This window comes from Procambarus clarkii, chromosome 73, assembly GCF_040958095.1.
Source record: "Procambarus clarkii isolate CNS0578487 chromosome 73, FALCON_Pclarkii_2.0, whole genome shotgun sequence".
NCBI classification, from domain to species: Eukaryota; Metazoa; Arthropoda; class Malacostraca; order Decapoda; family Cambaridae; genus Procambarus; species Procambarus clarkii.
Window position 1 is genome coordinate 4,117,637 of NC_091222.1, and position 15,222 is coordinate 4,132,858.

A 15,222-nucleotide genomic window follows, 5' to 3' on the forward strand; every position below is an offset into this window, starting at 1 on the left:
GTTATCTTGTTGATGGTGCAACAGTGTGTAGGCTTGACCAACTTGAGGAGGTTAATAGTATCAGGTGGTGAACCAGGAGATAGGTTACCACTTGATAAGCCGATAATAGAGTTCTGATGGTATTGGAGTGCAACCTGATTGTGATATTATAGAGTATAGGATTCATTATTATTATATGTGTGTATGTACCGTGTATGTGCTTTGTTCAGTAAATGTGTCACAATTTGCTGGTGTTTGCCCTTGTCCTAGTGAGGCTTCCCAGGAGGTAGTAAAGAAGGAGAGAGAGAGAGGAAGAACCACGAAACACTGCTGTGGACAGGGTAGGAGGTAATACTAGTAAGTCATAGGGGGATTGAGGAGATCATATCTCATAAGGAGAGAGTGGGGAGTCACAGCGGCTCGAGTGGGTGTGTGCACGTGACAACGAGGCTAAGTGTTGGAGCCGCATCCCCTAAACGTGTGACGTGGAGCCCCTCTCCAAGAGCCAGAAGCGCCTAGTGTGATCTCCTAGTGAAGTATAAGCACTCTGCCGAGTTGTGGGTTGGGTTGTCCATAGAGAAGGATCAACGACGACAACACCAACCAACCCACAGTCTATAATACATGCCCTAATCCAACTTAACATAGCACCCTAATACCATGAGCCTCTATCTTTTTAATCAATCTTCCATGTGGCACTGTATCAAAAGCTTTGCTAATGTCAAGGTACACAACATCATAATCCTTATTATTATCAGCTGACTCAACTATGCTGGAATAAAATTATAGCAGATTTGGTAAATATGAGCAGCCATTTGTAAAACCATGTTGCGACTCATTTATTAATTTATGTTTTTCAAGATGAAGACGAATTGTATTTGCAATTATTGATTCAAGTAATTTTCCCACGTTAGGCTAATTGACCGATAGTTTGACGCAAGTGATCTATCTCCTTTCTTAAAAATTGGTACCACATTAGCAACCTTCCATGACTCTAGCATTCTGCCTATTTATTTAATAGGCTATATTTAATAAATCAATAGCCTAACTATTGATTTATTAAATATGGTAGCCAGTGGCTCGCAAAGCTACTCCTATCATTCTTTAAGCATCCTTCAAACACTTAATTCGGCCCTGAAGATTTGTTTTGTTTGAGTTTTACTATTTGTTTAATAATATCGTCCTTGGTAACTGTTAGACTAGTCAACCTGTCCTCGTCCCCACCCACATAGCCTTGTTCGGCTGAAGGCATAGAATTAAGTTATTCTTTAGTAAATACAAAGATAAAATATTTATTATAAATACTACTCATCTCTTCGTCATTATCCATTAGCTTACCTGTCTCAGTTTTTAATGAACCTATCCTTTTGCTAATATTTGTTCAATATAACTGAAAATCCCTTTAGGATTTGTCTTTGCTTGCCCTGCTATACAAACATCATAGTTTCTTTTTTGGCCTCCTTATCTCTTTTTTAATATTTAATATTTTTAATATAATATTAATCAGTCTCCGTGGTATAGTTGTAAGACACTCGCCTGGCGTTCCGCGAGCGCTCTGTCATGGGTTCGTGTCCTGGCCGGGGAGGATACTGGGCGCAAATCCGTAATCCGGTATTATTATTAGAAGCGAGGAGTTGGGGTTGACATGATTGAAGTGTACAAGTAGAAAAAATGAAAATACGGTTTAATATGTTATAAACACATAGGCCTATGGGCCCATACGAGGCAGGTCTAATTTATACCCACCCAATCCCACTCATATATATGTCCTACCCACGCTTCAAACAATCGAGGGACCCCACCTCCACCATGTTTCACGGTAATTGGTTCCACAAATCAACAACCTTGTTACCACACCAATATTTTCCCATGTCTTTCCTAAATCTAAACTTAACCAATTTATACCCATTGTTTCGTGTTCTGTCTTGCGTTGATAGTTTTAATACCCTATTAATATCCCCCCTTGTTATGACCATTCTTCCACTTGTAAACCTTTATCATGTCACCCCTAACTCTTCGCCATACTTATAAATACATAATATATATAATAGGATATATAGGATAAGGATATCCAATATAGTATATATATTGGATAAATTAAGATTTAGCGAAGACCTGGGTAAATACTGGTTGTCTTTACCTTTTACATTTACCCAGGGATGTGGATTTGTGGTACAAATTTTCGGGTAATATAGTAGGCGTAGGATCTGTTGGTTGTCTCAAGCGTAGGTTAGACATATGCATGAGTTTTGGTGGATATAAATAGGAGCCACATATTAGCCAGTTTAATTGATTTTTATGTCCTTACTGAAACCAAGCACACTATCATTTATATTATTTCAGGCAGCAATCAGTGGGTTTCGTGCAACGTCCTCCAGGCCAAACAAGGTAGAAAGACCAGCTCCAAACCGGAAGCAATCCAAGCTGTGTTGTCCAGGAAAGAAGAGTTGAAGCAGAAGGAGAATGAAGAAGCTCGGCTTAAGAAAGAGGTAGGTTTATTTAAGGATTTTAATATGCTGTAAATTCACAAATTTTCACGTGATTTTCTTTCCTGAACAGATAACAATGAACCAGTGCTGTAAAGAGTTAGGCAATACTAATCCTATTGTGGGAGCGTATTTTGATCCCCGTTCTTGTTTAAGCCGATTAAATAGGCATTATTAAAAAATTAAATATATTGATTTTTTATCACTTTTTGTACTAGACAAAATTTATGTATCTGAAATTTATGATCGAAATAAGAATGTGGCAGACAATTAATTTCCATGACAAAATAGCGCCTATTTATCATTCCTGTAAGGGGCTGGGCAGCTCTCGGGATTCGTAGTTCCAAGGTTCTGGTTTCGATCCCCAGTGGAGGTGGAAAGAAATGGGCAGAATTTCTTTCACCCTGATGCCTCTGTGTACCTAGTAGTAAATAGATACCTGGGAGTTAGACAGCTGCTTCGGGCTGCTTCCTGGGGTTGCTTCCAAGAAGCAACACTTCCTGGGGATGTGTAACAAGGAGGCCTTGTCAAGGACCGGGCCGCGGTAGCGCTAGGCCCCGAAATCATCTCAAGATTACCTAACATAATTACTGAATACACTGATGGCTTCCTCATGATGCCTCTACTCTTGTTTTTCCTGTGGCATGCTGTGGTCTCTCTAACTCTTTTACTCCTACTAATGTTCATATAATATAATTTTATCTATTGTTCTTCGTGTTCACCTTACATATTTGAGCTCAAAGTTGACTTGTTACACCGTGTTCTTGTGCTGGAAAAAGTTAGTCAGGAGGAGGAGCAGTGTGACACTTGCCTCTCTTCTTTATTTCAAGTATTGCTTTCAGGTTTTAAAGTGAATTGGAATATCTATATAAATAAAATTGAAAATGTTCATTTGTTCAAAATCGGTAAACTCCCAAACTTCTTCACCGATTGCTTTGAAATTTTTACACAACGTTCCATTTGCATAGAGCGTGTTTTTATATACCTACTATATAGATATCATGTCTGTGACAGGTAAACAGTTTTTTTTAAACTGCGTTTTTCATGTGAGGGAAATCTCCGAAACCTCTTTACCGATTGCTTTGAAATTTTGAAACAACGTTCCATTCGAATATGGACGTATTTTTATATATCTACTATATAGATATCACTCCTGTGACAGGTAAAAACAAGTTTTTATGGGAAAAACAGTGCCATTTGTTGCACGTAGAAGCAGTACATGCTATACTAAATATAATGCGATTCCATATCATTGTTTTCGATTTCGTTGATGAATTGAATTTTCATAGATTTCGATTTATATTCATTTTGATTTAATTATTTTGTGTGACATTGCGTTGGAATTGGGCTGTGATGTTATCTTACCGTTCATTTTGTGAGTATAATTTATTTGTTTATTTTTTCATTGTTTTTCATTTCGTTTTCTTAACTGTTGTTCTTATTTTTCAGTGATAATGATACCATCATATCATTTGATGTTCCCATTTTTCTGATGGGAACATCAGATCATTTCGGAACGCATCAGAATAGGGAATGGGAATTGGTGGGAAGGATGAGGGGACGGGAGAATGGTGGTTTACTTGTCCTCCCCAGTTTAGAATGGTGGGGAAGACAAGGAGAGTGTAGGATGGTGACGAAGACGAGGGGACAGGGAAGGGAATGGTGGGAGGAAGAGGGAACGAGGGGGATGGGGGAGTGGAAAATGATTGTTAGGATGAGGGAATAGGGAAGGGGGGCGGGGGGAATGGCGGAGAGGACAGGAAGACAGGGAGAGGGTGTCAGCTAGTTCTTTAAATACTTTGTTTTTAAAGGAAGTTTACATGTATACTTTAGGCTTGCATTGAGGTCCCCTCAAGGTCAAACTACTGACCTTCACCAGCATACAATCCGCAATGCCTAACTCCTAGGTAACTACTTTTTGCAAGGTGAACAGCGGCATTAAGTGAAAGGAAAATTTCCCAACCACTTCTGTTCAGCCTGGGAATCGAATCCGGGATCTCCAATTGTCAGGAGCAAAACCATATCTTCTCTGCTTGTTATACAACCTGGCCTCTCCAGTACTACATTGCATTTTGACTTAAAAATCTCTAAAGGTCAAAAACTGATGTACCAAATATAGCCGCGGCTCAAATAATTGACGTGATGTCCCGTTTTCTGTTCGTGGGTCCGCAGTTAGGTTAGGTTCGGAAAGTTTAGTACATGTGTTTAGTGACGCTGGAGAAGCCGGGCTGTGTTATGAGCTGTAGCGAGTCTCCTCATTTATTTATTTATTTTGTGAGAGTACATAACAGATTATTATAAGTAGGTACATTGTAGCAAAACATGTATGTTGTGTTGAACATAATAACTACGATATAAGTTGATGGCAGTGATTACAGTGATGAAGTTGCATGTCTTTACTACTAATATTGGGGAAGTCGGCAGCACAAGATGCAGTGTGAATTTGAAGCACAAGGGTGGAAACTATGAGCGTGAAATTAGCTATTTTTTGGTTTTACTTTTGAGTAAATCATAGGTTGGACAGCTTTGTAATTATTTAGGGAGGGAATTCCATAGACAATTTATTTGCATAGTTTTTTACACAGATTGTTTGACTCTGGGGCTATCACAGAGATACTTAATTCTGTTGAGGTGCACATGGGTTCTATTACGTCTGTCAATGAAGAGTTTCATATAAGGATTTAGGATAAGGGCTTTGTACATTTAAAAAGCACAAGAGAATGGGTGGAGTGAGTGTATGTTTAGCATGTTTAAGGACCTAAACAGAGGGGTTTAAAACTCTTGAAGGGTTTGTGTTTGAAAACCGATTGTTATTATTCGGATTGTTGTTGAGTGTTGTTGGGATTGATGTAATTTGCAGTGGGTGAACCCCATGCACCTTAGGTAAGATTAGCGAGTAGTATAATGAGAGGAGAGCAGAGTGGGGAACATAATATCTGATTTTGTCGAATATACTAACCTTTTTTTTTTTTTTTTTTTTTTTTTTTACTTTTTAGCTGTGTTGAATGTGTGCTGTAATTCTTTCTTGTCAATGTAGGGCAGGGACCTTTTATTTCCAATCTGGAGTTGAATTGCCAAATGAGGCATTTTATTGCAAAATGAACTTTTTATTGCCAAATTTATTTATTTTATTTATATTACCAAATGAAGTTTTTATTGCTAACTTCAGATCTGTTTGACGATGTATTTCGTTTAATGATTTATGATGAGTTAAGATTCACACTGCATCATAGACGAGAAAGTCACACTGGTCAGGACTACAGGGACCAGCTCAAAAAGATTTGTTTAACGCAAACATATTATGTTGTTTAACCAACAATTGTTTTATTTTTATACGTATGTCACATGGAACATTTTATTTCACAATACTTGTTCATCAATGTTTGAGCGTCTTTCCCATGGAGCTGGTTGTGAAGTTGTTATAGCTGCCATTATGCTAATCTTGGTAAATATAACAACTCCACAACCTATTGTTTAGTGTTTGAATTCAAAACATTTGGCACAGAAAACTTGACATTTCAGTATTTGCTGGCGCTGAGAGCACAAGCCAGGAAGTGTAATAAGCAAGTTAAGGCCATAATCAACAAGGGGGCTTCCAAGTTTGTTGTAGATGATGCTAAGGTAAGCTTGCACAGAGAATATTGATTATTTGGTGTTATTAGAAATATTAATGAAACTACTGTCTTAGTAGCTTCATGGTTTTCATTTTCTTATATCTGAATTAGTGTTATTATTTTTTAAATCAAATATTGAAGTGGTATTACCAGCTTAATTCAAGTATTCTGAGGACCAATACGTACTGACGCGAGACTCTCCTTTCAATTATAAAGCACGGTTTCTCGAGTGTTCTTTCTATAGGAACACTATAGGCGGTGTTCTGTGGAGGGACATTTGTCAAATGAAATAACAAACCAATATGATAAATCGAAGTTAAATTGCAATATCAGCTGTACAGAAAATCTAATAAAAAATTTCAATGTTAAAAAATATTTTAAAGTAAATCAGTTTAGTTTGAATTAATGATAAGAATTTCATAAAATAAAAAATAAATACAGTTTTTACTGTTAATAAATATGCATAAAAAATCGTGCTTAGCTTTAAAAAGAATACTAGAACTAAGACCATCCAGCACAGTGGGGAGTCCCTATACCAGCTGGGTGTCCCACCAAGAACAGTGGGGAGTCCCTATACCAGCTGGGTGTCCCACCAAGAACAGTGGGGAGTCCCTATACCAGCTGCGTGTCCTATCCAGCACAGTGGGGAGTCCCTATACCAGCTGAATGTCCCATCCAACACATTTTGGAGTCCCTATAACAGCTGGGTGTCCTATCCAACACAGTGGGGAGTCCCTATTCCAGCTGGGTATCCCATCCAGCACAGTGGGGAGTCCCTATACTAGCTGGGTGTCCCATACAGCCAGTGGGGAGTCTCTATACCAGCTGCGTGTCCCATACAGCCACAGTGGGGAGTCCCTATACTAGCTGCGTGTCCCATACAGCCACAGTGGGGAGTCCCTATACCAGCTGCGTGTCCCATACAGCCACAGTGGGGAGTCTCTATACCAGCTGCGTGTCCCATACAGCCACAGTGGGGAGTCTATACCAGCTGCGTGTCCCATACAGCCACAGTGGGGACTCCCAAAACCAGCTGTGTGTCCCATACAGCCACAATGGGGAGTCCCTATACCAGCTGCGTGTCCCATACAGCCACAGTGGGGAGTCCCAAAACCAGCTGTGTGTCCCATACAGCCACAGTGGGGAGTCCCTATACCAGCTGTGTGTCCCATACAGCCACAGTGGGGAGTCTCTATACCAGCTGCATGTCCCATACAGCCACAGTGGGGAGTCCCTATACCAGCTGCGTGTCCCCATCCAGCAAAGTGGGGAGTCCCTATACCAGCTGCGTGACCCATACAGCCTCAGTGGGGAGTCCCTATACCAGCTGGGTGTCCCATTCAGCCATAGACAAGAAAGGGTCTCTGGGACATCAAACATGTCCCCAGAAAACAAAGTAACATAGGAATTATGGAACTGTAGAATGCCTATTGACGAATGCGAGTCAATTCACAATAAAAATGTTCTGATTCAATTATTTGATATTGCTGCTCTTGTTGTATTGTATTGCAAGATGTAATGATCGCTGTATTGTCGTTGCAGAACATAGCGACTGTCAAAGGAGAGGAGCAGTATGACATGAATGATTTTGGATATGAATCTACTAATAATCAGCACATTTTCAGCAAGCTGGTTAATCAATATGCAAACAATGCTAATTGCAGTGCAGCAGATATCAAGGTGAGTGAAATCTCGTTTTTTATGAGTATTATGAAGGAGTTCAGTTGTCTTATTATACTCTGCTATATCCTTGTACAGGTCAGACATGTGTCTGTAAATGTCACATATCAGACATGTGTCTGTAAGTAACACAGGTCAGTCAGGTGTCTGTAAGTGACACACGTCAAACATGTGTCTGTAAGTGACACAGGTCAGACATGTCTGGCGCTTGCGAGTTAGGTAGGAGGACAGGTTGGGCTGAGACATTTTGATTCCATATTTTCTTTTTACAAACATAAAAATATTGGTATTTTATTATGTATTTTTATAATAATAATATTACTGTATGTTATTACAGAGCGGAGTTACCAACACAGTGAAGACTCAACTGGAAGATAAATCAACTTCTGGAAAATTAAAACGTAAATACAGTAGAGAGAGGGAAAACAAGGGTTATGATAAGAACCCCAAAAAGCTCAAGGTGACGCCTAGACCGGACGCACCACCACCAGTGAGTTTTAAAGAGCTTCTTGTAATTGCTCGCAAGAAGCAGTCACTGCCTCTTGCAAACTTGAAGGATGGAAAAAAAGAGAAAGACAAAGGCATATCACAGAAATACTTTGGTCGGCCTCTGACTGCCATAGAGAAACTAAAGCTGGAAGACGAGAGAAGACGTAAGCTAAAATGGTTGGGAAAATTGCCACAAGACAAAACCGGAGTTGAAAAGCCCCAGAAAAAGGAACAAAAGGCTGATGTAAAAGATTCACCAAAACTGAGTAAGAATGGTGAGATTACAAAGAAACAAGAAAATACTGCCAAATTAAACCAAGCTCTCGAGGAGCCCAAACAAGAATCTAAAGTAACGGACAGAATGAAGTTATTTGCAACTGCGGGACATTGGCCTCGGGATCATCCTCAAATCAAAGGAATCAAACCTGTGCAAAATTCCAGACCTGCTCCTTCAGAACCTCAAACTTCTATTGGTAAAGATATGAAACCTCAGAAGCCTAGATATATGCAAACAAAAGACATGAAACCATTAAGACCACAGAAGATTCCACATCCCAAGCTGCGCATTACCAGTGATTCAGAAGAGGAGGAAGACTCTGATATGGATGATTTCATTGACGATGGAGATCAAGGGATAGATTTCTCGAGGAAAATCAGAAACCTATTTGGCTATGATAAGAGAAAGTATCGGTGAGTATTGTATTTTGTTTGAGTATTTTTCCTTTTGTGTACATATGTGCGAATGCGTTAACTAAATGGTCACAGGCCATTCACAGGCCAGGGAGCCACAGTACTGGTTTCCTGCCTTATCTATAAAATTATTATACGTTGATTTGATATTCCATATGTTTTAAACATACACTACTTTCTTATTTAACAGACATTTATGCATATACTGTATTGCGTATTTGTTTCAATGCTTGAAATTATTGCCTCTTCTTCTCGATGCTACAGATGTAAACACATGCTTAAACACATTTCCTCGTAAATTCTGTTGCAAGTTTGTTCATGGGGATTCTTTCACCACTTTCTCTTGATTAATAGTTTCGACAAATCTTTTTCTTTGATTAAAAATTTATACAATTTTTTCCCATATCTCTTCTTTGTCTTATATAATAGTGTATTAATTTTACAAAAATACTGTAGTGTGTGTAGAATTTTGAACTTTTTAACTTAACTTTCTCTTCCTAGGGTTTTCTCCGTGACAATTGCCTCTCATAAAATTGCATAAATCGCAGATAACTGACACTGATCAGAAAGAGACACGAGTGTTGGGTTTTTACCATTGTATGTAAAAAAGGAATCTGCCATACTTATTTTCTCTTTGTTTAATTTAAAGATTTATTGAATTAGGATTTTCAGTTTCCATCTATCGTAATATGAAGCTAACCTACTGTACATTTAGTGAGTCTATTAGTTATCATTTACGCACATATCTCTATATGCATTCTTAACTATGTCATCTAGAGCTGTCTTGTTTTACTTGGAACGAAATGTACATGTAGCACGGGTTGAAGTGAGCCCTAATTGAGTTCGATTATTGACAGTAATTTTGTTACATTGATATTTGGGTCAAAGTTTCATATGAAGGTATAGTTTTCTTCTTTTCTCACTGGTTTTAGGTCTGTTGTTTTAACAACATTATCTTGGTACATTATGTGATTTGTACATTATCTTGGCAGTGGATATAGATGCACAGTGTTCACTAGTGTGTCCCATTCTTCATTTTTTTTTAAACCATTGAAGTCGCATTAAATGTGAATTTTGCATTTAATGCAGCTGCTCAAGTTGGTTGAATGTTGAGTTTGATGCGCAGTGCTTGAGTTGCTTCACATTCTAATATGTAATGTAAAAGTAGCATTTCTGCATCTTTTCCACAGATATGACACCCTCTAACTATTTGTTACCTTCCAGCAGCACTTATAGACAAGTCTAAGTCTGTATGGCTAATGCAATTTCTCTGGATAGCTTTTTACCAGGTTTGAAGAAGTAGTACCCCGTGGCATGTTAGCACCACATTGAAATGTGTCCGCTTTTCGCTACTTTGGCTCTGTGGCGACTTTTGATATTTGGGAGTTCTTTCTTTTTGTTTTGCTCTTTAATCTATGAGAAACTTAGAGGTATTTTTACCTGTACAACAGTTAAAGCAGTAGCAGTTTTTACTAGTGAATCTGCCTTTTACATAATCAACTATGCCAATGTAATTTGGTATATAATTAAGGGTGACTAACAGCCCTAGATTGTGTGCTTCTTTTCCTATTGTAAGATTTCAGTGATGAGTTTTATATTATCTTTGTGCTGGCTGGATAACAATGCCCGAAGTAAAGATTTAGATTCGGTATGAATGATGACCTCTTGTAAATTGTTCGAATCCTTAAGGGGTCAAGAGATTTCAGCTGCATACTTAAGAATAATTGTTTGGAGATGTGACTTATATAATGTGTTTTTCAGGGATGAAGTTGATGACTGCGGTGATATGGAGGCATCTTTCTCTCAGGTGCAAAAAGAAGAGAGAATATCTGCCAAAATTGGACTTAAAGAAGATCTTGAGGATATTCGACGAGAAGAAGAAGAGAGGAAGAGGAAGATTGTGAGAAAGAAGCACTTAAAACCATCTAAGAAATGTTAAACGTTAAAAAAAGTTATGATTTGAGTACACAAGATACCAGGTGTGTAATTGTTTATTGTAAATGCCACCACAATTCACACCCCATTCATTCACCAACATTCCCACCCTATTCACTCACCACCCTTCTCGCCCCATTCACTCACCAACATTCCCACCCCGTTCACACACCACCCTTCTCGCCCCATTCACTCACCACCCTTCTTGCCCCATTCACTCACCACCCTTCTCGCCCCATTCACTCACCACCCTTCTCGCCCCATTCACTCACCACCCTTCTCGCCCCATTCACTCACCATTCTTCTCGCCCCATTCACTCACCACCCTTCTCGCCCCATTCACTCACCCCCCTTCTCGCCCCATTCACTCACCACCCTTCTCGCCCCATTCACTCACCACCCTTCTCGCCCCATTCACTCACCACCCTTTTCGCCCCATTCACTCACCACCCTTCTCGCCCCATTCACTCACCACCCTTCTCGCCCCATTCACTCACCACCCTTCTCGCCCCATTCACTCACCACCCTTCTCGCCCCATTCACTCACCATTCTTCTCGCCCCATTCACTCACCACCCTTCTCGCCCCATTCACTCACCCCCCTTCTCGCCCCATTCACTCACCACCCTTCTCGCCCCATTCACTCACCACCCTTCTCGCCCCATTCACTCACCACCCTTCTCGCCCCATTCACTCACCACCCTTCTCGCCCCATTCACTCACCACCCTTCTCGCCCCATTCACTCACCACCCTTCTCGCCCCATTCAATCACCAACATTCCCACCCCATTCACTCCCACCCTTCTTGTCCCATTCACTCACCACCCTTCTCGCCCCATTCACTCACCACCCTTCTTGCCCCATTCACTCACCACCCTTCTCGCCCCATTCAATCACCAGTCTTCTTGCCTCATTCACTCGTTAGCCTCACCCTCTTTAAGAGGCCTGGTCGACGATTTAGCCGCGGGGACGCTAAGTCCCGGAAACACCTCAAGGTAACCATTTTCGCCCCATTCACTAGCCACCTTTTTTGCACTATTCAGTCCCCCATACATTTCCGCTATTTCTGTATTGAAGTTCTAATTTTATTATGATACATGAGGCATATAACATGTTTTGACAAAATGTTAGGTAATTTGACATGTTCTATATCTATCAATCCATTTATGTATGTTTGTGACAGTGTCAGACCACGGAGGAAGAACTGAAACAGGAACAAATTTTAAGGAAATTCAATTCTTCCTTCGTGGTCTGACATTCACATTTTTCATCACGTGTTAATTTTCGTGACTTACACACATGTATGTATGTTAGTATGTACGTATGTATGTATCTATGAATGTATCTGTCTATCTATGAATCTATCAATCCATCTATATATCTATCTACCTATCTATATCATAACTAGCCGCAATAACAGCAATATGTTGCCTAGTAAGCAAGACCTCACATAGACAGCGACTTTGCTTGGCATTTCAAGAAATGTCTTTCAAAGCTGTTTATTAATATTTTGACATCTTGTTTTTAGCTTAGAAATATTTTACGTGGGTTAGGCGGTATTGAGAAATGTTCAGCATATTTAGGATTAGCTTATAATTTAACTTTGACTCAAATCATAAAAATACCATCCATACATATTTAAATTAAAATTATCACTGTATATTATCATTTCTGATAGAAAAAACTTTTGAAAAGTTTAATATTTCATAATTTTTTTATGCAACTCTGTCTATTAGGTGCTACATGTAAACATTTATTGTGTTTCACTCCCGCCCCTCTCACCCCGTCCCTTTATGGAGGGGCAATCAGGGCGAGGAAGAAAGACATCTATAGGAAATGGAAACTGCATTTTAAATTCTATTTTAATTTTCATTTGTCCACGTTTTAAATGTTTTTCTTTAACTGCCATCCCCTGCCTGGAGAAGTGTGAAAAACGTCACCTGTCATAGTAGCTGGAGAGAAATGCTGCTGTACAGATTATATCAATAAAAGATTGTCTAAAAAGTACATAGCTGCCAATTTTATGTAATAATCCTTGAATATTATGCTGTGAAAAACTTGATAATATATGTGGCACTTCTGCGTCACCAAATGTGAACATGAACAAGCACCTGTTGAACAAGAGCTTGTTCAACAGGTGTTGAACAAAGCAACAACAAAGTTCTTTTGAACTTTGGTATTTACCGCTTTTTATGACTAAACTATCAATAGAAGGCTTCCTACAACGAGAACTGCAAGTGAGTTGTGTATATAATGTGTAAATTTAAAAAAATATATTTATATTCAGCTGTAAAGAAAGGCACTTGAACAAATCCACAATTGCAGTGACGAGGATTTGAACCTGCATCTGGGAGCATCCCAGACATGTATATGAGTGGAATTGGGCGGTTATAGATAGGAGCTGCCTTGTATGGGCCAATAGGCCTTCTGCAGTTACCTTTGTTCTTATGTTCTTATCCAGTTTATACCCTTTATTTCGTGTTCTGTCTGGTGTTGATACTTATAATATATAATATTTTATATAGGGAAAATAATATCTTTGATTTAGTGATAACTAACAGCGAAACACAAATTAAGGATATCGAAATAGGGAGTTACAACTCCCTATTTCCCTCCTAGAAAACAGTGATCATAAAGAAATCAGATTTAGCATTGAATGAAATAGATCTGTAAGACAAAATTCTCTTAAAGTGCCTGGTTTCGAAAAGCTGATTTCAATAGCCTAAGAAATTTTTGGGGTCAAATAGATTGGAAAGTCTTGGGTATGGGGTGTGGGCCGGTCTTAGAGCTAGACGTGAACCCAGCGATAGGTGGGTTCCGTTCCGCCGTTCCTCGCTGCAGGAGCATTACAGCACTTGTCCTCTAACGCGGCAAATGAATTTGCCGTCCCTAGGGCATCTGTAGGCGGCCTTGTCAAGGTCTTCTTAAGACCCCTGTCTTTCACTACTCTCCACGATGAGGTCTCGTCAACACTGGTCTCCTCCTTCGTTTCCTCTCGAAATCTCAGCCGTTGTACCTCCTCCCGCAGGGAATCCATCTCTGCTCTCAGAGCTCCAACCAAACTCACCAAATCATTAACTAATCCTTCCATTATTGCAATAATAATGTTACAGAGCTCCAGCTAACACAACCTCTCACTGTGACATCACCTGACTGACTGAATGTCCAACCCGCGTTTGAAACAATCGAGGGACCCCACCTCCACCACGTTACATAAGAACATAAGAACAAAGGCAACAACAGAAGGCCTATTGGCCCATACGAGGCAGCTCCTGTTTATAACCACCCAATCCCACTCATATACTTGTCCAACCCGCGCTTGAATCAATCGAGGGACCCCACCTCCAGCATGTTACGCGGGAATTGGTTCCACAAATCAACAACCCTGTTACTGAACCAGTATTTACCCAAGTCTTTCCTAAATCTAAACTTATCCAATATGTACCCATTGTTTCGTGTTCTGTCTTGTGTTGATACTTTTAATACCCTATTAATATCCCCTTTGTTGTGTCCATTCACCCACTTGTAAACCTCTATCATGTCACCCCTAACTCTTCGCCTTTCCAGTGAATGCAACTTAAGCTTTGTTAATCTTTCTTCATATGAAAGATTTCTAATTTGGGGAATTAACTTAGTCATCCTACGCTGGACACGTTCAAGTGAATTTATATCCATTCTATAATATGGCGACCAAAACTGAACTGCATAATCTAAATGGGGCCTAACTAGAGCAAGATATATTACGCGGTAATTGGTTCCACAAATCAACAACCTTGTTACCGAATCAGGATAAGTTTAGATTTCATTAAGCCCTGGGTAAATACTGGTTCGGTAACAGGGTTGTTGATTTATATAACCAGTTGCCACGTGGCGTGGTGTAGGCGGGATGCCTCAATTGTTTCAATAGTGGTTGGACATGAATGAATTGAATGGAATTGGGTGCCTATAAATAGGAGCTGCCTCGTATGGGCCAATAGGCCTTCTGCAGTTACCTGTGTTTCCATGTCTAAACACCTGATTGATTGATTAATAATGATTAAGCCACCCAATAGGTGGCACGGGCATGAATGGCCCGTAACCTACATTCAAAACACGTGAGATAATGTGTGAATAAATAGCTGGGGCGAGCGAAATCAAAACTTTTTGGTCCAGTTCCCAGTCACATGTCTGTTCCTTGATTGCACCTCGTCTATACACCTCTCTTAGAAAGAATCTTATTATAAGTTGCCATCTCTGCTGTACAGTTGTTTCATCTGAGCCTGAGAGTGATCTGCAGCTCCGTGGATCATTCCCGCACCTTCTACGCGCAGTAGGCATCTCCCGCAACTTCCAAGCCCAGTACCACACAAC

General features: G+C 39.8%; 1 protein-coding gene across 1 annotated transcript; it reads left to right on the forward strand.

The window, feature by feature from the left end:
* The first annotated feature begins 1,788 nt into the window (after nucleotides 1-1,788).
* On the forward strand, nucleotides 1,789-10,877 carry LOC138356547 (protein SPT2 homolog). The gene is made up of 6 exons (XM_069312741.1): nucleotides 1,789-1,798; nucleotides 2,323-2,468; nucleotides 5,988-6,086; nucleotides 7,622-7,759; nucleotides 8,097-8,938; nucleotides 10,700-10,877. The coding sequence occupies exons 1-6, from the start codon at nucleotides 1,789-1,791 to the stop codon at nucleotides 10,875-10,877; spliced, it is 1,413 nt and encodes a 470-aa protein (XP_069168842.1).
* The last annotated feature ends 4,345 nt before the right edge of the window (nucleotides 10,878-15,222 follow it).